The sequence below is a fragment of the Passer domesticus genome, chromosome 9, assembly GCF_036417665.1.
Source record: "Passer domesticus isolate bPasDom1 chromosome 9, bPasDom1.hap1, whole genome shotgun sequence".
Lineage (NCBI taxonomy): Eukaryota > Metazoa > Chordata > Aves > Passeriformes > Passeridae > Passer > Passer domesticus.
The window spans coordinates 7,418,965-7,445,440 of NC_087482.1; the positions used below are offsets into that span (position 1 = coordinate 7,418,965).

General features: G+C 52.7%; 2 protein-coding genes across 2 annotated transcripts; both read left to right on the plus strand.

Moving 5' to 3' along the window:
* Window positions 1-12,184: 12,184 nt before the first annotated feature.
* Window positions 12,185-15,526, plus strand: LOC135308318 (uncharacterized). Its single transcript, XM_064433258.1, has 6 exons — window positions 12,185-12,348; window positions 12,705-12,776; window positions 13,378-13,476; window positions 13,905-14,018; window positions 14,579-14,753; window positions 15,280-15,526. The coding sequence occupies exons 1-6, from the start codon at window positions 12,252-12,254 to the stop codon at window positions 15,524-15,526; spliced, it is 804 nt and encodes a 267-aa protein (XP_064289328.1). The 5' UTR covers window positions 12,185-12,251.
* Window positions 15,527-17,172: 1,646 nt separating this feature from the next.
* LOC135307586 (EF-hand and coiled-coil domain-containing protein 1-like) lies at window positions 17,173-25,073 on the plus strand. Its single transcript, XM_064431996.1, has 3 exons — window positions 17,173-17,709; window positions 18,187-18,297; window positions 23,937-25,073. Exons 1-3 carry the CDS (start codon window positions 17,188-17,190, stop codon window positions 24,345-24,347), a joined length of 1,044 nt encoding a protein of 347 aa, XP_064288066.1. The 5' UTR covers window positions 17,173-17,187; the 3' UTR covers window positions 24,348-25,073.
* Window positions 25,074-26,476: the final 1,403 nt, after the last annotated feature.

Consider the following 26,476-nt stretch of genomic DNA (forward strand, 5'->3'; position numbering starts at 1 on the left):
TATTCTCGGTTTTTGGGGACAAGAGGAAAGAACTGAAGCCAGTTACTGTAAAATGCCTGCACAAGCACCAGTGCAAATCACAGCCAAAGGAAGGATGAAGCCAGTCCCACAACCACAGCCCAAGCGGCCAGAGATCCTCCTTCAACCCTGGCTGCATTGAAGCCCCACTGACTGCCAAGAAGAAAAGCGCCCTACTGAGAGCAAGCAAACTTAAACCTCTGCCAGGACACAAATTTAGAGGGAAAAAAATCAGACACACTTCCCAGTGAGAAGGGTTGGAACTCTCTGCCCCCCAGCACTTCCCCGGCAGGCAGGTTCCCAAAGGTGCTGGGAGCTAAGCTGTGCCCTGCGAGGGAACAGAGCCAGCCTCCCTTCAGTGGCAGAAGGCACGGCCTCAGCTGTAGCCCCGGGTGCCTGCGGTGGCCCAGGGCACGGCCATGGCTGTCAATGTGTTGGGCTGCAGCACAGGGCAGGCCGGAGCTCAGCAGCCTCAGCAGAGCCCAGGGCCGCGGCCCTTCCCTGCCGGGGCCCGAGCCTGGCCCGGCCCGGCCCGGCCTGAGCAGCCCGGACTGGCCCAGGGGATGGGCTGCGCCCGCCCGCTGTGCCCACAGGCTGGGCCCAAGCCTTTGCAAGAGGCTTTCTCCCAGCTTGGCAAAACCTCGGCCAAGTGTCCCTGTGCTGTGCTGAGAAGAGTAAAAAACCCCCTCAAATTTAACCCTACTGCCCACCGCATGAGGGATCCCTGCACACCTTAGGAGAGGCCATCAATACTCCTTTGTGCCTCATGAGGGATCCCTGCACGCCTCTGCAGGGACCCCAAAATATCCCTTTGTGCCTCTTCAGGTCCAGGCCCAGATGATCCCCCGGAAGGAAATTTGCCCTCAGCCCAGGGACGCTCAGCATGGGCTCCCCCTTCCCCTCGGGGCCCTGCACTGGGCACAGCAGCCCCTGCCTGGCTCCTGCCTGCCCACACCGTGGCCATCCACGGCTGCTCCTGGGCATGGAGCTCAGTCAGTGCTGGTGCGGGGGGGCTTTGCTGGTGCTACCACATGGACATAGCTGTGAAAACTCTATTTCTTTATTTAAACATAAAATAGGGGCCAAGCCCTGCCCTGCCAGACAAGGGCTGCCCACCTTCAGTCCTGGCCGGGGAACAGGACCAGGGGACTCCGGGGCAGAGGGTCTCGTTGAGGAGGGGTGGATTTGGGGATGCCTTCATTATGGTGGTGCAGCCACGGCAGGGCAGATAGGGGCAGAAGTGAAGAGCTGGGATAAATTGTCAAGTTGTCGTTGTCTCTATTTTTAGGATCATTTTCTGAAGATGCACAGGAGCACCTGTGGAGAGAGGAGCAGGCTGAGGCCCCAGCTGCCAGTGGCACACAGGGACCCTCCTGCACAGCAGGGCCCAGAGCTGGCAAGGCTCCCCAGCACGGCTGGAGCTGCTGGCACAGCTGGGCCCAGCTGGACAGCTGCCCCTCAAGGCCCCGGCCAGCAGGGCACGGCTCTGGGCAGGGTCCCTGGCCAGGAGTGGGTCCCAGAGCGCCTCTGCCTTTCAAGGGCAACCTCGGCCCTGCTCTTTCTCCTCCCCACCTCCCTCTGCCTCTGCCCCGTGCCCCTGGGGCTGCTCTTGGCCAGGCAGCCTCAGTGGGAGCCAGCACTGGCTGCTGCCCCAGCGGGCCCCAAGGACAAGGCCCAGCAATTGAGAGGCCAATGGAAGCTCCGCAGAGCTATTTGTAGAATCATGGACTGGCCACAGCTCCACTGGAGACTCTCTGGGAATGTTCCCTGACTATGAGCAGCATTTAAAGGAAGCTGTTTGAGGCAGAGAATCGCAAAACACTCACCATTTTCTCGTCCAGCAATACCAGATTGCTGCACAGCACATCATCAGGCACAGTGCCGCACCAGCCACAATGGCCATCAACTTAATCAAACAAGGTGTTCCCCAGCAGAAAACTCTTCTCATGCTTTTCCAGATGATGTCAGAATGTGTTGAGGTGCTGGCTGCATCTGTGGGAGCAATGGGGAGCGTGAGCCCGTGCTGTGCTGCACTGCTGAGCTGGCAGCACTGTGGTTACGGGCAGGATGTTCTCTGTTTCCCCCAGAGCTGGGGCCTGCAGGCACCTTGCTGCCCTTTGGCACAGGCCTGCTCAATACCCGAACCCCTGAGCCTGCACACCGTAATTCCTCTGTGCTGTGCCATTCTGCTCCAGGCAACACTTGTTGAAGACATGGATAAGGAGAAGGAAAATGGCCAGCGTTTTGGAGCTGCTCCAGGGCCCTCCCTCCTGCACAGAGCGGCCCCTCCAGATGTGCTCAGAGACTGGGAAATTGCAGGGGATCTTAGGGTGTGCATGGCCTGTGATGCATGGATGCCTTCCCACTGTGCCTGCCATGGCGTGTCCAGATGTGCAGCCAATGCCCCCGGCTGCTGAGTCCCAGGGGAAGGCTGAGGGAAATGCACCCACCACGCTGGCTGTCCACACCACTCAGGAGTTTTTCCAGATGTTTGGATTCCTCCAGGGATGTACTAGCTCCTATAGGTTTCTTCTTCCTTCTTGGAGGACCTTAAGAGAAATATTTCTGTTTCCCAGGAATGGATCCCACAAAACGAGGGCTCAGCCTGTGGGGTCAGCAGGCACACGCTACTCACCCCTGCCATGGGAGCTGGGCCTGCGTGCAACATCCACCAAAGTCCTCCCTGCAGACACATCTGTAATACAACAGCCACAGAAGCTTCTGCCATCTCTGCTGATCTGCACGGGCACCACTGAGCCGCAGGAGCGGTGAGGGGATCGCGCAGGGTGAGGGCACACACGTGCATCGTTCTGTGCTGGCACCTGCAGCGATGCCCCCCTGGCCCAGCTTTGGGCTCTGAGCTGGCAGCTCTCCCAGGGGAAAGGCCTTGACCTACCCTCAGCATCTCCCAGAGGCTCAGTAATGGGTATGCGTTGGGAATCCAGATCGTCTCCATTCACAGGATAGTCTTCGTCCACAGGATCATCTTTGTCAACAGGCTCATCTTCATCATCAGGATCATCATCAGGGTCATCTGCAAAGAAAGGCAGGACAGAACAGTTCCTTTGACCCTGCTGAAGGTTCTCCTTCAGGCCCAAGTGGCAATGAGGGCACCTGGGTTCTTGGTGCCCTCCAAGGCACTCCCTCAGCTCTGCCTCCCACTCAGGAGCAGGGGGACCTTGTGCCTGCAGTGGCCCCACACTGGGATGGAAGGAGCCCCTTGCAGGGCAGTCAGGGCAGAAAGGACTCCCTGGAGCTGCCAGCAGCTCTAAAGCCAGCCATGGGCAGGGCCAGGGCTTGGCAGTGGCAGCAGGAGCAGCTCAGGCTCCCTGGGGCTGGCAAAGGAGTTGCCAAAGGCTCAGCCCCGGGGCACAGCCCTGGGCCCGGCCCCTTCCCTCTCCGCTCTTCTCCCTGGCTGCACAGAGCACATGGAAGGACACACTGGCATTGCCCACGGGAGGAAGATGGACAGCTAAATGCTCCTTCCTCCCACGGGCAGCAATCCTGTGAGATCATTGTTGGGTACAAGAGTACAAATTTGGAGGCCAGGATTTCCAGAATCCATCAAACTTTGGAGGATCTTAAGGGAAATCACAAAGGAATATTACTCTGGACAATGATTACACTTGGATAGTGATTGCTCTGTTAGCAAAGGGTTGCTGATAACCTACCACCACCAAGCTCCAAGATCCTTAAACTGTGCTTTAACAAATGACGGAAGTCACGTTCCCAGTCTAGAAAGGAGCACAGATGGGAACTGTTCCATGCTGTGCTGGGATCCCCTTGTATAGGGAACCGAGCACTGCAAGGGGGTCAGGTAATGCTGTGTGCCCGCACTGCCAGACAGCAGAGAGGGCAGCTCAAGCCTCAGCAGGGCTCAGGCCCAGAGGCACAGCAATTACCTCCTGGGCCTGTGCCTGGCAGCGCCTCCCTTCCTGCAGCAGAGGCTGGCATGGAGCCACTGCTTCCTCTGGGAAATGCTGCCTTCAGCACAGGCTCTCCTTCCATCTCTGCAGAAAGGAGAAGGGAATGCTCCATCAGGTGAGGCTGTTCACCAATGGGAATGTGGCATCTTCAGGAGGCAATGCTTGTCTCAGTAATGGACAAGATTCAGGAGAAAGACCAGGTTATTGGGGCCGCTCCAGGGCCCTCCCTCCTCCAAGGAGCTGCCCCTCCAGATGTGCTTAGAGACTGGGAAATTGCAGGGGATGTCAGGGTGGGCATGGCCCATGGTGCAGTTTGGGCTGCCTGTCAGCTGATGCCAAATGCCTTCCTGCAGAGGCTGGGCAGAAGCTGCAGCCAGGCCAGGCTGGGAAACAGCCCTGCAGGGCATGAAAGCAGCAGCGGGGCAGCGAGGCTGCCATGGATCCCTTCCTGCTGTGCCGGGCACGAAGTGTCCAGATGTGCAGCCAAAGCCCCCGGCTGCTGAGTCCCAGGGGAAGCATGAGGGAAATGCACCCACCACGCTGCCTGTCCACCTCACTCAGGACCCTATCCATGTGTTTGGATGCCTCCAGGGACTTCCTGTCTCCTATAGGTTTGTTCCTCCTTCTCGGAGGACCTTAAGAGAAGTATTTGCATTTCAGGTGAATGGATCCCACAGAACAAGGGCGGAGCCTGTGGGGTCAGCAGGCACACACTACTCACCCCTGCCATGGGAGTGGGGCTTGTGTGCAGCAACCAGGAAAGGAGCCTGAAAAGACTTTCTTGCAGACACACCTGTAACTCAACAGCCACAGGAGCTCCTGTCACCTGGTGCCTACCAGGCTGTCAATGATTATTCTTTTAGGAACATTGACAACATACCTTCAGGAGGCTTAAGAGGCTGGAAGTCTTCATGGAGCCAAGCTGCTGGAGAAGCCTTCCTAGCATGCTCGTCTAGAGGGGAGCACAGATCTGATCAGACCCATTTCCATGGTGTGCTGGGATCCCCCTCTGCTTTAGGGAACTGGGCACTGCAAGGGGGTCGGGTAAGGCCGTGGGAGCCAGATATCAATGGACAAGGCCAAAGCTGCACAGGGGCATGGGGAGCTCTGGACTGGCTCTGGTCACTCTCCACCCTCTTTGCAGGCCCTGTGCAACATCTCTGGAGTGGTGGCTGGAGGAGCCCAGAGCCCGTGGGGGCTCTCTCCCTCCCACAGAGGAAATCCGCACTAAATCCTTGGGGGAAACTGCAGCAGGCAGTGCCACAAGTGTCCCTCCCAACCTCCGTCGCTCCTTCTGCTGGGACAGCTTCCGCAGCCCAAGGGCACATATCCAGGCTCTCTCAGGACACACTGGAGCCTTGCTCTCCCCCTCTGTCCTTTCCCCACCATGCGCACTCCGTGCAGTCGCTCCCAGGTTTCAGGAAGTGTTTCCCACGCAGGGACCCCAGCAGGACTGCTCAGTACCCGAGTGCCCTGAGCCTGTTCGGGATAATTCCCCTGGGCTGTGCCAGTCTTGTCGGGGCTGTGCCTGCACTGCCAGGCAGCAGAGAGGGCAGCTGAAGCCTCAGCAGGGCTCAGGCTCAGAGGCACAGCAATTACCTCCTGGGCCTGTGCCTGGCATGGCCTCCCTTCCTGCAGCAGAGGCTGCCAATGAGCCACTGCTTCCTCCGGGAAACTCAATCTTCACCACAGGCTTTGCTTCCATCTCTGTAGAAAGGAAAAGGGACAGATGAATCAGGTGGGGCTGTTCCCCAATGGGAAGGTGGCATCTTCAGGAGGCAATGCTAGTTGAAGATATTAATAAGGTTCAGGAAGTCATTCAAGCTTTGGAGCGGGACCAGGGCCCTCCCTCCTCCAAATCACCACCCCTCTGGAAATGCCCTGTGACCGGGAAGTTGCAAGGGATCTCAGGGTGGGCATGGCCCATGGTGCAGGTTGGGCAGCCAGTCAGCTGATGCCAAATGCCTTCCTGCAGAAGCTGGGCAGAAGCTGCAGCCAGGCCAGGCTGGGAAACAGCCCTGCAGGGCGTGAAAGCAGCAGCGGGGCAGCGAGGCTGCCATGGATCCCTTCCCACTGTGCCGGGCACGAAGTGTCCAGATGTGCAGCCAAAGCCCGCGGGTGATGAGTCCCAGGGGAAGCATGAGGGAAATGCACCCACCACGCTGCCTGTCCACATCACTCAGGACCCTATTCATGTGTTTGGATGCCTCCAGGGACTTCCTGTCTCCTATAGGTTTGTTCCTCCCTCTTGGAGGACCTTAAGAGAAGTATTTGCATTTTCCCCGGGAAGGATCCCACAGAACCAGGGCTCAGCCTATGGGGTCAGCAGGCACACACTACTCACCCCTGCCATGGGAGTGGGGCTTGTGTGCAGCAACCAGGAAAGGAGCCTGAAAAGTCTTTGCTGCAGACACACCTGTAACTCAACAGCCACAGGAGCTCCTGTCACCTGGTGCCTACCAGGCTGTCAATGATTATTCTTTTAGGAACATTGACAACATACCTTCAGGAGGCTTAAGAGGCTGGAAGTCTTCATGGAGCCAAGCTGCTGGAGAAGCCTTCCTAGCATGCTCGTCTAGAGGGGAGCACAGATCAGATCAGAACCCATTTCCATGGTGTGCTGGGATCCCCCTCTGCTTTAGGGAACTGGGCACTGCAAGGGGGTCGGGTAAGGTCTTGGCTGCCAGATGTCAGTGGACAAGGCCAAAGCTGCACAGGGGCCTGGGGAACTCTGGACTGGCTCTGGTCACTCTCCACCCTCTTTGCAGGCGCTGTGCAACATCCCTGGAAGGGTGGCTGGAGCTGTCCAGGGCCCGTGGGGGCTCTCTCCCTCCCACAGAGGAAACCCTCCCCAAAGCCCTGGGCAAAACCATCCCCAGCGCTTCCCGGGGAGCAGGGAGCGCTGTCCCGGGAAAGGGCAGCCAGGCTGCCGGCTCACCTGCTCGCAGCGCAGCAGCGCTTGCAGCGGAGCAGCCTGGGCAGCCCTGGCAGGCAGGGCCACGGCCAGGAGCAGCAGGAGTAGGAGGCGCAGAGCAAGGGCCATGGTGCCTTGCCCTCTGCCAGTCCCACAGCTCTTGCTGCCACCGCTGTCCCGACACCGCTGTCCCAATGTCAGCACCGCTGCTGCCACCGCCGCTGCTGCCGCAACAGTTGTGCTCAGGGACTGACTGCTGGGTCCTTGTGCTGCTGTGCAACCACGGGGCTCTGGCACCTCTGGCACCTCTGTGACCTCAGGGCCTGCTGTGTCCTCAGCCTGCTGTGACCCCAGAGCCGTGCTGTGACCTCATGGCCGGGGCAGGTTTTTGTGGGAATGGATCTCAAGAGGTGCCCTTCCAGCAAAGAGAGTGTGTCCCTGCTGGTAGCTATGTGCAATCTAGCTCTTTTTCACAAGAAGCGAGCTATACAATATTGGACACGTGAGACATTTCATGGTTCTACATGCCAAAGCAATGTCACATCCAAAATTCATCTCACGTTGGCCATTCCCACTATTGCAGGCAGCCCCAGCCCTGCCCCGCTCCCACCAAGTCCGTGCTGTGCGCTGTGCTGGCCTTTGACCCCTATTTCAAAAGTGGAGGTCTTGATGCCATAGCTTACAAAAGTAATGCAACACAGGCCATCAGGGGAGCTGCACACTTTAGGGGACACCCAAACCCACTGCACATCTTATGGGTATCCTCCGCCACCCTAAAATCCCCCTGTGTGCCTCACAGGAGACCCCAGAACCCTGCTCAATTTACAGGTGTCCCTCGGCCCCTGCACACCTTTCCACATACAATAAATTCCCTGCACAATTTTTGGGGGCCCCCAGCCCCTTGCACAGCACAGAGATGATCCAAAGCTGCTGTGTGCCTTTAGAGGGAGCCAAACATAACACTCAGGGAGCAGCAACAGGGCTGAGCCACCTTCTGTGTGTGCTCACCATGTGTCCCTGGGGGAACAGATGAGGCTTGGGGGCAAATGGCCTCTCTGCTCATAAGAGATCTGGGAGTGCCACAGGTTCAGTCTCTGTCGGGCTCTGAGCTCACCCCTCAGGCTATGAAGGACTTCCTTCAGAGTCCAGCCTCATTCCATTGATCTCAAGGCAAGCACTTTCTAGGTGGTTTCCCTCTTTTCCTGGGCATGCCCCTGGAGGAAGAACAGGCCCAGATGATCCCACAGAAGGAAATGTGCCCTCAGCCCAGGGACGCTCAGCATGGGCTCCCCCATCCCCTCGGGGCCCCGCCGCTGGGCACAGCAGCCCCTGCCTGGCTCCTGCCTGCCCACACCATGGCCACCCATGGCTGCTCCTGGGCATGGAGCTCAGCCACTGCTGCTGCCGGGTGGGCTTTGCTGCTGCTACCACCAGGACACTGGGTCACAGCTCCATCTCTTTATTGCAGCAGAAGAGCTGATTTGGGAAGTGCTGTGTTGCCCCATTTCTTCAGCCCCACTAGCTGCCCACACCCACAGTGGCACTGGGCCGCCCCCAGAAAACTGTCGAATCTGGGCTGTGGCTGCAGGGCACAGCTGCTCTACAGCACAGGTGGACTGCCTTGGGGGTAGGACTGCCCTGAGGGTAGGGACAAGGAACGGGGTGAGGTCTGCTCTATGTTTTCCAAAGGTGATTATTCTACAGACCATCAGGGGCAGGCCAACACTGCACTAAAGGCATACACCAACCTACAAACTTGGCAGGGTCCCAGGGGAGGATCCAATCTTTAGCCAATTGGGAGAAACTGAGGGTGGAACACCAGGCGGGGAATACAAGGTTTAAACCAATTGGGGATTACAGGGGAGGGGAAGAACGGGGTTCCGAAGGATACAAAATTGATAGGGAAGTCTCTAGAGCAAGGGGCAGGCTTGGAGAGGGACTGACATGCAATGGGAGGAGGAACAGTGAACAAAAGGGCAGGTCTTTGGAGAGATGGACGAGTGGGGCAAAACCAACAACACAGTGGGAAAGGACCAACCCATTAGTAATAAAATATGCTATAACAATACAAAATAAGGGGAGGGGTTTATAAAACTGTCTGTTAGGACTGAATTACAATCAAAGACATGAACTGCAGTGGGGAAGCTCTGATTCAAGGTTCAGTTGAGCACTTCCAAATTATTTCCTGGCAGAAACAAATGGCCCAACTTGCCCTTATCACATGGAAATAAAGGGTTCCCCAACAGCAACCCATTCTGAGGCCCTTTTGGGCATCGGGAACACGTGTTGTGGTGCCGGCTGCATCTGTGGGAGTGATGGGGAGCGTGAGCCCGTGCTGTGCTGCACTGCTGAGCTGGCAGCACGGTGGATACGGGCAGGACGTTCTCTGTTTCCCCCAGAGCTGGGGCCTGCAGGCACCTTGCCGGCCCTTGGCACAGGCTGCGCCAGCCAACAAAGCCCAGCAGGCCGGGAGGAGAGCCTGGGGGCAGCGCAGCTGCTTGGGCAGTGGCTGCTGCCAGGGACAGGGGCCAAAGCCATCCCTGAGCAGCCACTGCCACCCCTGGCCCTCCCTGCCCCGTGACAGCTCCCCCAGCCCCAGGGGACAGACTGTCAAAAAGTCCACAGCCAGCAAAGAGATTGTCCCAGGAATTGTGTGCTGCTTTTCCTCCCTCCAGTTGTAAATCCCTCAGACTGCTGTAAATGCCCACACGTGGTCTGATCAGCCTATATGCTTTTCCACTCTGCTCTCAGAAATTTTGCAACAAATCCACCAATAAATTCGAGGTTACATCTGTGAATTGCACACTACAGTTTCCTTCATTTTTCCCAGTACCTGGAAGTTTCTATATTTAGTAATGCCCTTGAGGATCTCTGATTCTTTTCAGTATTTGGTTTTTTTTGTATTGAGACAGACGATACAGCCTAATTCATTTTAGTTTTTGCAGGTCTGGGTTTTTCCTCAGCATGATGGTTTACTTATTATCTACATGTAAACTTGTTTTTATTTATGTTTTTTTTTGGTTCCCCAAGGAATTATTTTGACAATCTGTCATTCACTTCATAGTTAATGTTCCGTAGAAGAACAATTTGGACTCTCTTTTTATAGAAATATAAAGATCTCAGAAAGCTGTATTTTTAATTTTGAGGACACTCTTTCTTCCCACTCCCACCTATAACAGTGATCCCTTTTGAAACATCTCTGAGGACATGTGGAGTTATTTGGGAAATGCTTGGCTTAACCTGGGTAATGGGTTACTATTTTCAGTGCTATAAACCTACATTGCTTCAAGGTTCACACCACGGTCCTGATTTGTGGCTCAATGCATGGATACCTGCCTGAATTAAAACAATGTTTGTGAGGCAGCTGAAGAGCTTAGACCTCAGCGATTAAAATTCCTGGGAGGAGGAGGAGGAAGAAAGGATAAAATCCTGTTTCAAAAGCTGTTTTCTCACTTCTAGTATGCCAGAAGTATGGTAGATTACACCTATCTTCAAATGTCATTTACTTACAGAACAACTCTCTACAGTGCCAGACTCCAGGAGAAATGACTCAACACTTTGCCTCCCAATGCATCAGCTTTAATTCTAGTGAGAGGTAGGCCTTAATTACAGTCTGATTAGAGCAAATCAACAAAGCAGTCTTGCCGTTGTGTGAGTGGCAAGAGGAATTTGCTTGTGAACAGATGAATATGTCCCACTCAGTAATGAACAAAATTTGCCCTGACTTGGAAGAAAGTATACAAGGAGCAATGCAGTATTTGGGGTTTATCCAGGGATAAATGGGGCAAGAAGCTGTAACACCTTACCTGTTTTACAGAACACAAGTACTGATATGGCCAATAATGCACCCACATGAAGGAATCTTCAGGACATTCCTTTATTTCTCTAACCAGGAATGGGCAGCAAAATGCTGGCATTTATCTGAACTGGAAGCCCTGTTCCTCTCCTGTTTCTCCTTGAGCACACTGTGTGTTATTTGCAGACTTCACTGCCCAGCCCATCAATCCTCTCGTGGCCAATTGCTAAATGGCACAAGTACCAAAATACAGGTGCCAGCATAATCAGCCCAGCACTAATGCAGCACTGCTTTGATGGTGCACAGGAGCACAGAATGGCTTGGGTAGGAAGGGACATTTAAAGGCCATCTAGTCCCAATGGCCTGGAGTGAGCAGGGACACCTTGAACTAGGTCAGGTTGCTCAGAGCAGGAGCTTGAATGTCTGCAGGGATGGATGTCCACCTCTCTGGGCAACCTGTGCCAGGTTTTCATAACAAACAGTGTAAAAAATGTGTTTCTTTCATCTAGTCTGAATTGACCATCTTTTAGATTAAAACCATTCCCCCTCGGTCTGGTCATGAAAGGCTCTGTTAAAATTCTGTCCCATCTCTTTACAAGCCCCCAGAAGGCCCTGAAAGGCAGCAATCAGGTGTCCCTGGAGTCTTCTCTCTTCCAGGCTGAACACTGCCAGCTCTCCCAGCCTGTCTCCAAAGCAGAAGGGCTCCAGCCCTCAGAGCATTTTGTCCCTCCTCTGGATTTGATCCAACAGGTCCATGTCCTTCCTGTCTTGGGGACCCAGAGCAGGATGCAGTACTCTGTCGTGGTAGAGACCGAGACACTACAAAGCAACACAGTCCATTTCCAGAAGACTTCAAACCCTGTTTTTATTCTAGCCTGCATGCTTTTTCTGCATTTTTACAAAGCTCTTAAGTTTATACTTTACTCATTGGTCACAAGAGACAAGCAAAATGCTCATTGGAATAGGGAGTTGCAGGTTTCTCTTATTTATCCTTTCTTTCTTGGTTTCTATGATCAATGACATAGAAAATTACTAGAAAATTATTTTAGTTGTAAACATGGATCCTCCTACCTAACTTCTCGATGGCTCACAGAGGTCACTGTAAAACCTCTTCCACAGTACTCCAGGTGGGGTCCCACCAGAGCAGAGTGGGGAGTCACCTCCTTCAACCTGCTGGGCACTCTCCCTTGGATGCACATGGCTGGCTCATGTCCAACCTCTCATCTAGCAGTACCCCCAAGTCCTTCTCGGCAGAGCTGCTCTCCATCCCTTCATGTCCCAACCTGTGAGATCAGCTGAGCTGGGACTGTGTCACAGCCCTTGGGCAGAGCAGCTGGGCAGGATGAGCTCCCTTCCGAAGAAAGCAGAACCGACTCCACACAGCTCCACCCTGGCCATGAGGTCACAAGCAGGCTCTGAGATCACAGAGGTCCCAGAGCCCCGCGGTTGCACAGCAGCACAAGGAGCCAGCAGTCAGTCCTGGAGCACAACTGTTGCGGCAGCAGCAGCGGTGGCAGCAGTGGTGCTGACATTGGCACAGTGGTGTCAGGACAGTGGTGGCAGCAAGAGCTGTGGGACTGGCAGAGGGCAAGGCACCATGGCCCTTGCTCTGCGACTCCTACTCCTGCTGCTCCTGGCCGAGGCCCTGACTGCCTGGGCTGCACAGGCGGCTCCACTCCAAGTGTGGCGAGCAGGTGAGCCGGCTGCCTGGCTGCCCTTTCCCGCAACAGCGCTCCCTGCTCCCTGGGAAGCGCTGGGGATGGTTTTGCCTAGGGCTTTAAAGAGGTTTTCCTCTGTGGCAGGGACAGAGCTGCCACGGGCCTGGGGCTGCTCCAGCCACCACTCCAGGGATGTTGCACAGGGCCTGCAAAGAGGGTGGAGAGTGGCCAGAGCCAGTCCAGAGCTCCCCAGGCCCCTGTGCAGCTTTGGCCTTGTCCATTGACATCTGGCAGCCAAGGCCTTACTGGACCCCCTTGCAGTGCCCAGTTCTTTAAGGGAGAGGGGAATCCCAGCACACCATGGAAATTTTCTGATCTTTGCTCCCTTCTAGATTGGGATCGTGACATGGCTTATATGGAAAAGCTAGTGCATAACAGTTGGAAGACTCCAGAGCATGGTGGAGGCAAGTTCTTCATGTGTCTTTCCTGACAAAATAATTGGTGTCCAAGTGGCAAGAGCTCCCTCATGTGCCATTTCCCTTAACATAATCTCTTGATTTAAAGTATCTGGAAATCTGGCTATGCTCCTTTCTCGAACCATGAGTCATCTCACAGGATTGCAATCTGTGGGAGGAAGGAGCATTTAGCTGTCCATCTTCCTCCTGTGTGCAATGCCAGTGTGTCCTTCCGTGTGCTCTGTGCAGCCAGGGAGAAGAGCAGAGAGGGAAGGGGCCGGGCCCAGGGCTGAGCCCCGGAGCTGAGCCTTTGGCAGCTCCTTTGCCAGCCCCGGGGAGCCTGAGCTGCTCCTGCTGCCACTGCCAAGCCCTGGCCCTGCCCATGGCTGGGTTTAGAGCTGCTGGCCGCTCCAGGGAGTCCTTTCTGCCAAGACTGCCCTGCAAGGGGCTCCTTCCATCCCAGTGTGGGGCCACTGCAGGCACATGTTCCCCCTGCCGCTGCTCCTGAGTGGAAGGCAGAGCTGAGGGAGTGCCTTGGAGGGCATCAATCACCCAGGTGCCCTCACTGCCACTCAGGCCTGAAAGAGAAATGGAGCAATTTTCCATTAAGGTCCTCCTGCAATGAAGAAGGAAGAGATGGCAGGCAAGAAGAAATTAGAAGCAGCCAAACATCTGGATGAGATGCTGAGTGACCTGGAGAGACGCCGTGGTGGGTGCATTTCCCTCAGCCTACCCCTGTGTCTCAGAAGCCGGGGGCTTTGGAAACACAGCGGGAAGGAATCCATGGCAGCCTCACTGCCCCGCTGCTGCTTTCACGTCCTGCAGGGCTGTTTCCCAGCCTGGCTTGGCTGCAGCTTCTGCCCAGCCCCTGCAGGAAGGCATTTGGCATCTGCTGGCAGGCAACCCAAACTGCACCATGGGCCATGCCCACCCTGAGATCCCTTGCAATTTCCCAGTCTCTGAGCACATGTGGAGGGGCAGCTCCATGGAGGAGGGAGGGCCCTGGCCCAGACCTAACAACCTGGCCATCTTCCTGAGCATTATCCATGACTTCACAAGTACTGATTCCTGATGATGCCACCCTCCGCAATGCTGAATGGTTCCATCTGGTCCAGCTGTACTTTTTCCTTTCCACAGCAATGGAGCAAAAGTCCGTGCAGATGGCGCCACATCATACTGGAAGCAATGGCTCTGTGTCAGTCCCTGATGGAGGAAAGGAGGAGTTGCCAGACATGGGCAAAGGCATAGGAGGTAATTGCTGTACTGGGCTCAGCCCTGGGCAGGGCTGTGTGGCAGCAGCTCTTCCCCCAGGGCCTGCCCATGGCTTCCAGGCCTCTGGAGCTGGTTCAGAGTCCCGGGGAAACGGGACTGCTGCAGCAACGTCCCTGGCGCTGCAGCTGCTGCAGAGCTGGCCCTGAGTGCCCAGAGGCCCAAGGCACAGGAGCAGCCCCGAGCGGGAGCCCTGCCGCCAGCCCGGGGCCAGAGCCAGCCCTGGCTCCCGAGTGAGCAGGGGCTGCGCTGGGTCCTGACAGGGCCTGAGCCTGTCCCCTGGGGCTGGGGGAGCTGTCACGGGGCCGGGAGGGCCAGGGGTGGCAGTGGCTGCTCAGGGATGGCTTTGGCCCTGCGCTGCCCCCGGGCTCTCCTCCCGGCCTGCTGGGCTTTGTTGGCTGGCACAGCCTGTGCCAAGGGCCGGCAAGGTGCCTGCAGGCCCCAGCTCTGGGGGAAACAGAGAACGTCCTGCCCGTATCCACCGTGCTGCCAGCTCAGCAGTGCAGCACAGCACGGGCTCACGCTCCCCATTGCTCCCACAGAAGTTCTTGGCAAGTCAGACACAAATGCCCAGAATCCACAGAACAACCGAAGAATTGTCTGCCCTCAGGACGTGCGCAGGTCCTGCATGATAGGCACGGTGGTGACACTGTTCACAGTGCCACTTTCCATGGTGCTGTGCTATGCTGGGTTCCGGTGGTGGAAGGAAAAGAAACAGTAAGTTGTTGCTGATCTCTCGCCTCCAGCTTCTTTAAATGCTGCTCAGAGTGAAGGAACATTCCCAGAGAGTCTGCAGTGGAGTTGTGGCCAGTCCATGGTTCTCCAAATAACTCTGCTGAGGCTTCTGCTGCTGTCCAGTGCTTCCAGTGGCCTCTCTGTTGCTGGGCCTTGTCCTGGGGGCCCTGCTGGGGCAGCAGCCAGTGCTGGCTCCCACTGAGGCTGCCTGGCCAAGAGCAGCCCCAGGGGCACGGGGCAGAGGCAGAGGGAGGTGGGGAGGAGAAAGAGCAGGGCCAAGGTTGCCCTTGAAAGGCAGAGGCGCTCTGGGGCCCCCTCCTGGCCAGGGACCCTGCCCAGAGCCGTGCCCTGCTGGCCGGGGCCTTGAGGGGCAGCTGTCCAGCTGGGCCCAGCTGTGCCAGCAGCTCCAGCTGTGCTGGGGAGCCGTGCCAGCTCTGGGCCCTGCTGTGCACGAGGGTCCCTGTGTGCCACTGGCAGCCAGGGCCTCAGCCTCCTCCTCTCTCTGCAGTCGCGCTGCCGCAGCTCCAGCATCCCAGCCGAGAAGGTGTGACTCTCCTTGGCCCCCAGGGAGCCCAGAGAGCTTCGAGTTTTGCAACTATCAGACATGGCCTCTGCAGCAGCAGCAGCTGCCCAAGAAAGCAGACTACCAGCCCTCCGTGCCTCCCCCACGGCCCCCCATCCCGGCCGTGAAGCAGAAGTCTCCCGAGATCCCCCCACCTCCTCCCCTCCCCAGCCCACCGCCCTGGTCCAGCTAGGACTGGAACTGGGCCAGCCATGGCAGGGCTTGGGCCACCAACAGCTTGGGGCACCTGCTCTCCTTTACAAATAACACATGTTACCTATGAGCAATAACCAGAGTCTGTTTTCATACTCTTGGATCTTCAACAGGAAGGGCTGAAGATTCTTCCCATACCCTGTCTCCTCATTTGCCACTTTGATTGTCATACACTTGGCAGCTTGTTGCATCTCTTATAGACTTTATTTGCACTGCATGTTTTGCCCCACCTACCGGGGGAAAAAAATGAAAAATACTTCAGTTTAGATTTACTTTTTAATGTGGTTGGGCCACTCACATTTTGAGCAATTAATTTTCCATGGTACTTCTTCCCTTTTCCTTCCTATCCATAGAAAGTTCATCTGGATGTAAAAATCAGCACAATTAGTGAGATTCAACTCAAAGCCCAGAAGGAAATCTAACACAAAATATAGTACACTCCCTGTGTACTGCACAACAAGAAATATTCAGAGGAAAATTCACTGGCAGCTGAGGCTCGTGGAACTCCCAGAATCCTGAGCCTGCAGAGGAGGCAGACAGCCCTGGCAGTGGCTGAGAGGACTTCTCCTCACAGACTCCTCTCAAAGTGTGTCCCTCCAGGAGGGGAAAGCTTCTAAACCTTTGCCTTACCTTCCTCCTGTGCTAAAATGTTAGCCTCTTCCTGAGCTACAAACAGTTCTCCATTCCTCAACAAAGCTACGCAGGTTCTTGACTTATCTTAAAGACCAAAAGAAATGTGGTCAGAAATTTCTCATCAAAGCATGTTGGCATAGAAGCCCCACCATATGTGAGAAAATATTTCTTAGCATCAGTTCACTCAAAAGAAAGTCAGCCCTGAACTGAGCAGTGCTTTAAATGAACTTGAATTCTCTTTCCTCACATATCAGCCAGATTGGTTTGCTCCTTTTTTGTCCTAGAGAATATTAGAACAATTTGCTCTTGATAGGACTCCTTGGATGGCTCCCAAAGTACTGGTGGATGCTCACCACGCCTTGCCTGGGCTGTTAATGCAGCCTGTTAGCAGCACCTGACTTTGCCACCCCGTTCAGACCTTGGGCACGGCTGGTGCCACGGTCCCCTCTGGTGCCACGGTCCCTGCTGGCTCGTGGCATGTCCCTGCTGGTGCAGGAGCCCTGCTCGTGCTGCTGCCTGCGTTCAACAGCACTGGTCCTACTCCCCAGGCAAAGAGGGACTGAAGGCACTGCTTTGGGCAGCTCCTTTGAAGGAGTTTAACGCTTCCTCACCTCTATCCCAGACCTCTTAAAACCCACACAGCAACACCATAAAGTCACGTCATCTACACAGGTAAGGAGGTCTGAGCGAACAGAAGCTCAGCTTTCACGCATGTTGGGCTTTTAATTTAGTGCAAGCACCACTCACTCGTTCACAAGCGCTGCTTGTCAAAGCGGATTGTGCGATGTTGTTGTGCCGCTTGTGTTAAAGAGAAAGCAGAAGGGAGAAATGAGTTAAGAAAGGAGCAGCACACTTGGGGCGCAGGCTTGGCAGACAAGCGGAGCAGGGTGGCACCTGGCCGCTGTGCCGGAATCCCTTTTTGTGCCGGACAAAGGCGGACGCGGCTTGGCTGCAGGGCGAGCCAGGCGCTCGGGATGCTCGGGCAGCGCCGCGGGCCGGGCGGGCGCGATGGAGCCGCCTGAGGGCTGGGACCCCTACGGGCAGCCGGCCCGGCGCATGCAGTGGCTGGTCAGCGCCCTCGCCTACCACTACAGGCTGGACCGCGGCGTGGAGAACGAGATCGTTGTGCTGGCCACTGGCCTGGACCAGTACCTGCAGGAGATCTTCCACCACCTGGACTGCGCCGGGGCGGGCCGCATCCCCGGCGAGGACTTCCACACGCTGTGCCAGGTGCTGGGGCTGGAGGAGGCGGCAGAGCCCGAGGAGTGCACGGGGCTGTGGGACGGGCTCTCGGCCGAGCTCACCTTCCGCCAGTTCCACGCGCGGCTCTGTGGCCACTTCAGCAGCCGCGCGGGGCCGCGGCTGCCGCTGAGCCGGGAGAGCGAGCACATCGAGACCCAGATCCGCCTGCGCAGTCCCCGCCGCCGCCGCGCCGACCCCGCCGGCAGCGGAGCCGCAGGCAGCGCTGAGCGGCGGCCGCCGGAGCCCTGCTCCCGAGAGTGCTACGAGGAGATCGTGGCGCTGGAGCAGGCCTGCCGCTTGTCTTTCCCCGACAAGAGAGAGGGGATCGGCAGGTTCCCCCTGGAGCTCCATTGAATCCCAGCTGTCAATTGTTTCGGCGCAATATGAAACACAGGCAGCACACACGGGTCCCAGGGAAACTTTATTTGATGGTAAACTTCCCCTGTTCCTCTCCTGGGACCCTGATTAAGGGGCAAACAAAGACTTATATGTGGGGGAAGGTCAGGGAAAGGTGTAACTTTCAACAAATCAGGAGAGTTGGGAGTAAAAACCTAGGCGGGGATAACAATAGTGAACCAATAAACTTCCAAGGGAGGAAAAACGGTTTCAAAAAACAGCTAAAGTTTGGAGAAATAGAAACTAGAATCTAGCCGACAAAGTAACTGGGAAAAGGTGGAGACAAAGAAAACAGCACCAAGGAAAACCACCAAACCACAAATCAAACCATAAACCTACTAATAAAACAAAAAGCACAATACAACACAGGCCAAGGACCGCCTCGCCAAGCTGGAGGAGGAGAACGGCAGCCTGCGGGAGCTGGTGGAGGACATGCGCGCCGCCCTGCAGAGCAGCGATGCGTGGTGCCTGGCGCTGCAGGTGAGTCCGGGCTGCTTCTGCACCGGCCTCCCGGGGAGGCTCGGCTGGCCCCGAGGGCTTCAGGAGAGATGCTGCTCTCGGACGGTCAGCGTTTATAACCCCTCCACTGCCAGACTGAGACCCAAGTTGCTCGTTCATCCTCGGCAGTAACTTTTTAGCAAAGTTTAGTTATGGGGAGGCTTTAAGGAGAAATGTATGGCACCGGCGTACCATTAAATATCGTTGTGATGAGCACTCTGTTAGAAGTGTAGGGGAGTTCAGCTTTACAGACCCACGCGTACAATGCTGCTGCTTCTTCTACTACACGTGCAGTCAAGATGTGCCAATACCATATGCTGGGTGTGCACCGCTGCAGGGTTTTTCCTGAGGCGAGAAAGAACTTTTGGATTGCTACCTGCACAAGTACAAGCAGTGTCTCAGCCAGAAGTGCCTATGAGAAATACTAGAAGGCTGTTTTCTTCAGAGTGTGGTCACGAGAGTCCAGAGTTGGAGCCAGTTCTGCAGGTAGGCTGATGAATAGTCTGGGGCTCCTCTGCAGAGCCCCATTATTCCAGGGCTGGTTTCTGCTGGTTCTGCTGTTCTGGCACGACTGACACACATACGCACTTAACAGCAGTTAAATTCCGCTGGCATGAAATAGCGTGGAACAGGCAGAGCAGGGAAGGGCAGCATGGAGCCATTGTTCTGGCAGGTCTGGCCAGGTGTGATTTGATACTAACACAGCACTCACAGAACTCTGCTCCACCTGTGACACTTCCACTTGCAGTAGATGACTGTTGTCTTCACAATGTCCAGCAAGGCAGGTCAGCACTTCTACCATTTTCATCTGAAAATAGGAAAGGAAATCAGCAGCAAACACCAAGTTGTTGAGAGCTTTGTAACAAGCTGGCTCCGAGCTAAAGCTCACAGTGAGATTAATTTGACCAAGATAGAAAATGAGGGGAGTTGCCATTCTAATTAAACTGTGTCCTTGGCCCACGGATGAAGTAATGCACAGACACAGGTGGTGGAGCGGGATAGCCTGGGAAAGTGGTGATAGTTATACCAAAAACAGCGCGTAGTTAGCTGATAGCTAGTTAGCCAATGGTGAGCTGGGATTTTGCACTATGCATGAGCTAATTAAAGGGTGTATAATAATCGGTGATTCGGGAATAAAGACGAGACTTGTCGATCATCATATGGTGAGCGAGTCTTCCTTCTCCATCAAATGCCTGACCCCGACGTCGGCCCGTAAGACGACTACGGACGGACACGGCTGCCACGGATGGGGAACTAGGAGCGGGTCCTTCTGAAGCAAGGGGGGGGACGGCAAACGAACCACTGCGAGTTTGCGGCCCTGGGAGCTGTACAGACAGTCTCAGCCTACGTGCTCCCGAAGCCTGTAAGCCTTGCAACAGCGCTGATTAGAAATGGAAAGGCAAGCAGCATATGATTTATTTATTTGCTTTTTAAAAAAAGCAGCAGATTAGGGACATAGACTTGCAGAAAGAGCTCCCACAGTTGTTAGCTTCCGGTTGTGCACAAGGAGTTTCTCAAGATCCTTGTGCACTACATGAGTTAACAGAGTGGCGTAAGTTCGGGACCAGGAGGCCGGTTACGCGCACCGCGGGAGAGCCTGGGGCAGACACGGCGGCGAAAACGCGTATGGTAGCGGCGGTCCCAGCAGTGCGGCGGCAGAGTGGACCGAGCGCTGCGGAGGCAGCGTGCTCGGTGCCGGCGGTGGTTACGTGCACCGCGGGTCCAGTGGCGCGCACGGTGACAAAAACCCACACGGCAGCTGTCCGTGGGGAAAGCACACAGATTGTGAGGGAAGTGCCGGCCAGGGCCAAGCTGGCCAAAGCGAGACGCGACAGCGATAAGCGCAGTGCCAATCGTAGCAGCGGCGGACGTGCACCAGTAACGCAAAACCCGAAAGCTGGAGCTAGGAGAGCTTTTTCACTTTTTGCAAGCGCACAAAAGCACCAGCGGTGTGGGACGTGCTCCCGCTGGCTGCGGGTGCTGGCGCAGAGCCAGGGGGAACCAGCCCGAGCGGAAATCCAGGCAGAGCGGAGCCCAAAGGAGATCGGGACTGCGCGGGTCCGGGCGAGAGCGTTCCTTTCCGCACCCCCAGGATAGCGCAGACTGAGGCTCTGCCGGAGCAGGCAGGAGACGGGCGCGGGCAGACATTCCTCAGGGCACCGCCCTGTCACAGCTGCCTAGCAACCACAGCAGCCAGCCCATCGCAGCAATTCAAACAAGTGTCTAAGAAAAAACAGGTCAGGAATTTTTTCCTTCAAGATCAGGATAGAAAACTTCTGAAAATTCACACAGTGCTTCATCCAGATGTTATACGGGGCATTTCACCCAACTGTTCCATAGATTTTACAGTTTGTTTACCAGGTTTTTTGTAAATGTGTTTGCTTTTCTAAAAGTGATTGAGTATTTGGGTTTGATGGCTTTAAGTTTGATGACTTTATTACCTTTCCCTTGCCTGAGGTGAGAACAACCTTTTAGGGGGGCAGAGTCTAAGTAAACTTCCTAGTTTCTGTTTGGACTACATGTGAGAGGATTTAAACTGTAATATTTCTGTATACTATGGTCTTTATGGTCTTTGCTCTCTTCTATTCATTAAGAGATGGCATTAGATAAATGGATGTAAATGTGCTAATTGTTTTGTACTATCCTTATTTTAAGTGAAATTATTTGTGTTTAAAATTATCTGTCATCTTTTTCAGTTTTGTTTTAAAATATCTATCCAAGATTCAAAGTTTTAAGAATTATTGATACTAAGTTTATAATCTTTGTTATTTTTAGTTTTTGTAGGTAATGCTGATAAATGGTGATTGTTGTTAATACTAAATGAATACTTTGAAAAGGTTGTCTTAACCCCTTCAAGCACTTCTTGTTAGGGAGTTTTCAGATTTTTGTGATGAAAATTGTTGTTAGTATATTGTAACATTTGCAGCCGACTTTCATGTGTTTTCCTTTTATGTGTTTTCCTTTCATGTGTTTTTCTATTTTTTTGTGTGTGATCACCTGCAAGACACGTGTCTCTTCAGGATCCTGTCTTTTTATTTCCTAACTATTTAGATGTTTCTGAAGGTTTTTATCCAAATTGCCAGTTTTGTAGTTCATTTAATTATTATTACAGGAATACTCCAGCAGAGAATTCAAGAAGTTTGCTGTGTTTGGAAAATCTCTGTCTTGACAGAAACTTCAGAAGGATTCAATTATTTGCTGGTTTGAACTGGTTTGTAACCCTAAGGTTTCTTGTTTATAACAGTTGTTTTTAAAAGCCCTGTTTAAAAAATGTGTTAAGTGACACTCACCAATTAGAGTTTGGGCTCTGGCCAAGCTCTAGCTCTATTTGGATGGAGTGACTGACAATCAACCCAGATGTTTTCTGCATCAAAATGTATTCAAGTCCTTTTGACTTGGCAATTTGACCATCTATGACGGCTGAGCCATTTTCAGAGGTGATTTGGAGAAACATGAATCCGGACATGATTTCTCCAATTCTCTGTCATTTTAAGGTTTGTCAGCTGTCGCAGACTCTGGGATAAGAGTTCAGTGTTATAGTGTTTAGTAATTTTTTGATTTTGTATGTGTTGTTGATTGTGTATATTATCTAAATTAATTCCTAATTATTTTATTTTAACATTTCTTTATGTAACATTGCAAAATGAAACCAGGACCCATTTTTCACCTCCAAGATTTTGAGAAGATTCTTCAGTCCTGCAGGGACGTGGGATTTGTTTGTGTTTTAACAGGTGCCCTGTCTCAGCTTGAAAAGAAAACAGGGGAGCTCAGGGTATTGGAGTGGCTCTCTCCACCGCTACAGCAACAGAGAACTGTGAGACTGAAAATTGAAATGATTGCATCACAGCCATGCTTGGACTGTGGGGACAATAAATGTGCTGCATGGATCGCGCTAGACTGTGGAGGCTGTAATAAGGTGTTTTGGTTGGAGCAATCGACCGTTCGGCAGAACTGGTGCCCAAGCTGCCGATTCTCCTGGAACTTGCAGAACTCGTGGCAGCGAGCACTAAGGGATTTTACAGGGCTTGATTTGGGAGGATCGTTAGGCTTATATGAAGCCCTGGAGCAAATTATTTTGACATATGTTACTTGGCAACTTAAGACCTTGTGTGAGCGAGTAGAAAAGAAAGTACGTACTCACATAAAAGCTTCGCGCTGTCGAAAGCTTGTGCCCCTCACACAGACATCCACTGTTGGACCGATTAAAAAAACTGTGGAGTTGAGGAGGCACTAGACGACTGCATCAAGCAACTTAAGTCCTCTTCTTTTCGCTCCAGAGGGACTGCCAAATAGGGCAACCCGCATTCTGGAGCGAGCTGAAACAGGTAGTAGTAGCCACAGTTTCACCTGGAGGGGCAGCGAATAAGGCCATGAATTTGGCCAAGCAATTAGGCTGCTGGGCCAAAGACGAACTGAACGCCACCTCCCAGGTATTGGACATGCTGTCTCAAGATGTACAAAGTGTAAATCACGCAGTATTGCAAAATAGAGCAGCAATCGATTTCTTATTATTAGCTCAAGGCCATGGTTGTGAGGAATTTGAGGGTATGTGTTGTATGAATTTATCGGATCATTCTGTATCAATACATGCAAAAATTAAAGAGCTCCAGAAAGGGTTACACGCCCTGAAAGAGGATGATGGATTGGGATTAGAAGGATGGTTAAAGAGCCTGGGACTGGGCCCTTGGCTGAGAACAATGATCATGTATGCTATAGGGATATTAGGTGTGATAGTATTGTTAATGCTTGTATTACCATGCTTGCTTAATTGCATACAAAGAATGGTGAGTCAGACGATAGAAAAGGCTTGGAAAACAACACTTCTAGCCCAAAAAGAAAACGGGGGAAATGTTGAGAGCTTTGTAACAAGCTGGCTCCGAGCTAAAGCTCACAGTGAGATTAATTTGACCAAGATAGAAAATGAGGGGAGTTGCCATTCTAATTAAACTGTGTCCTTGGCCCACGGATGAAGTAATGCACAGACACAGGTGGTGGAGCGGGATAGCCTGGGAAAGTGGTGATAGTTATACCAAAAACAGCGCGTAGTTAGCTGATAGCTAGTTAGCCAATGGTGAGCTGGGATTTTGCACTATGCATGAGCTAATTAAAGGGTGTATAATAATCGGTGATTCGGGAATAAAGACGAGACTTGTCGATCATCATATGGTGAGCGAGTCTTCCTTCTCCATCACCAAGTCACCAGTCAGAGGTCCCAGGAAGAATGAAAACGACAAAGAGGAGAGCTCCAGAACACCCCCAGCTGCTCCCTGCTCTTTTCTCATGAACACAACTTCATTGGAAATATCTTTTTCAGAAGACTACTTAACTCCTGAGTAGACACCACAGTAATGATATTAAAGCTATACAGAAACTTGTGCAATAACATGATAGTGTGTAGTTTGAAAATTAAATGCATAGCTAGGTATTAAAAAATACTTTCCAGAGATTGTTTTCTTGTCTCTGTATCTGGCAGAGGTCAAGTAGCTTTAGTTGCTGATCAACTCTATGTGATTAAAAAAAAACAAAACAAAACAAAACAAAAACAAAGCGCAGTCCAGCCACTTTCAGTCTTCAGTAAACCCCATCAATTTCTCCCTGCTTTGTGCTCCTGGTCATTACAGGTGGGACTGCGGAAGAGCCGTGCCAGCCATAGAGAAGAAGGATCCTGCTTCACAGGGAGGAAGAGAGCGTTAACACAGAAGCACTCCCAGTCCAAGTACCTCCAAAGTGTCCTGGAGGAAATGGAGCTCATCCGGAGCTCCAGGGATGGGCAGGTTGAAGAAGCCATCAGGTTCAGTCAGGAGCTGGAGAAGGAGCTGGAGAGCTCTCAGGAAGCTCTGGTCAGCCTGGAAGATTGCAACCGTCACCTGAAGAGGGAGCAGGCAGAGATGAGGAGGAAGGTGGAAGAGGCCAGACAGGCTGTCCTGAACAGTCTTGGCAAAGTGAAGGAGCTGGAAGTGAGAGCTAACGAGGTGCCACATCTGCAAATACACATCCAGCAGCTGGAATCACAACTGCAGCACTACAGGTAGGTTGGAGTCTGACAAAAAGTGCCTATAAAATCACTGGCTTGGGGCACAAGTGAGTTTGAGAATCTCTGGCTGGGGCTTATTAGATGTCTCCAAAACACCTTGTGAAATCTGGCCAGAGGGAAATGAGAAGCTGCTCATGCATTTTCTTGGTAGGGGTCTTTAGGAGATGTGGGAGTCTTCCAGGCAAAAGTCAGGGTGCGGATCTACAGAGAGCTGAAGTTACTCTTCAGACACACAACGACAGAACTCAGCATGGTAATGCTTCAAGAAAGCCTCAAAACAAATTGCTGACAGTCCTTCAGAAACCATTTCCAGCACACTTACTTTTTTTTGCTGCTTTTCCTGGTCCTTAGGTCCCATCCCAAGCCAGCTGTAATCAGATGGCTGGGTCTCCATTTCATATAAAAGCTCTTCAGCTTGTCCTAGGAATTGGGGAAAAGCACACAAGGACAACTTCTGGCCAGTGGGTTGAAACTTGCTGTGACTTCATTGCTTCTTCACTGACAGAACAGGTGATAGAGGAGAGAAGCTGAAACGTTCCTAAACCCACAAGATAATAGAGTGGGAATCTGAAACAAAAACCACTAGCCAACTAAACCCCACTTTGCAATAGCATAAATAAATGCTTGCAGAAGTCAGAAAGTTGGTCACAAATGTAATAGTCCACTGCTCTTGTTGCTTTTGTTGAGGGGAAGAGATGGGTTGGCTGAGGCGGGGAGAGGGAGGGACAGCTGGGAACCCACAGGGTTCTGTCACTTGGCAAGAGTGTCACTTGTCCTGTTGCTTAAGTCTGGCTGGGTTTCAGTTGCTGTTACCCGCCCTGTTAAAGTCTGGCTGCGTTTCAGTCACCACTCCAGTGAACAGTTTTCCCCCTTGCCAGGTGCCACACAGAGTTTGTGAGCAGGGTCTGGATTTGGCCAGAACTAATGCTGCAAGGTAGGGCTGGAGAGGAATGGGGGGGATTTGGGTGTTCTGCAGGAAGCATTGCCAATTGGAGATATCTCTTCTGAGAATCTCCATTAACTGGCTTGGTGAGCCACAGGTTTCCTCCAGCTAAAGTCCACTTTCTTCCAGAGAGGATCATATTCAAGAAAGAGTCCAACCTGTAAGCTTTACACACTGCTCATGTTTATAGTTTCATATTTATCAAGGAAATGCTTTCTCCTTTTAGGCTCAGATTTTAAAAACTCTTTTAGCATCTAAATCCCTCTTCTAGACCTTCATCTGAGACCTACTTGCTATCACTTAGATCTGAAATCCCAGCCATGACCTGAAGTTATAATCCCTAATGCAGGAAACAACAGTTTGCATTTAGTCAAGAAAGTGCTTAAGTACCTGCAAGTGATTAAATGTTGTCCTAAATTGGAGTGTGTAATTATAATCACCTATTCCTGATTTCATATTCCAGACTCATATTCCTGCAATCTGTATGACTTAAACATGAACTTCTTCTGAGAGCACAGGTTCCTATGCCAGGGTTTGAACTGCCCCTGTCACATCACTGGGTTCCTAAACCAGCCTAGTTGACCAAATAGTTCATAGTTCTTTTCTTCAGGTGCCCATCCTGATCTTCCTACTCTGATGAGTGTGCCAGGTTTGTGTCTGGACTATCTTTCAGCTTTTACTTTTTAATCCCTGTCAAGTTAGTGAGTCAGCTCAACTTTAAAGGTACATTTCAATAAACTCCTTCCTGAAAAGCTTGAGTTCAATTCATTTCAGTGCAAAAGACATCACAAGAAATTGTACACTTACCATTGGTGTTGTATCAAGAGTGTGTAGTTGCCAGTGCCTGATGACAGGAGAGTTTAGGAAGTCAGGCAAGTCCATTTTTATGCAGTGCCCAGAGATTTATTCTCACAGGACAAATCATTGGTCACTATTCCCTAAACTCCCTTTTTCCCCCGCTTTAAGTTCTGCTGCAGCACAAGGTGACATCTTCCATGTTCTAATGGAATCCTATGATTTTTAAGTGTTGTTTCTAAAAATACCACACATTAAAATATTACTACAGTACAAATGCCACATCTACTGCTTCTTTCACCCACTGAGCCATTTGCCCTGTCAGAAAAGGAAACTAGATTGGTTTGACATGAATTGTTCTTGCCAAATATGAGTTGGCTTTGTTTTCT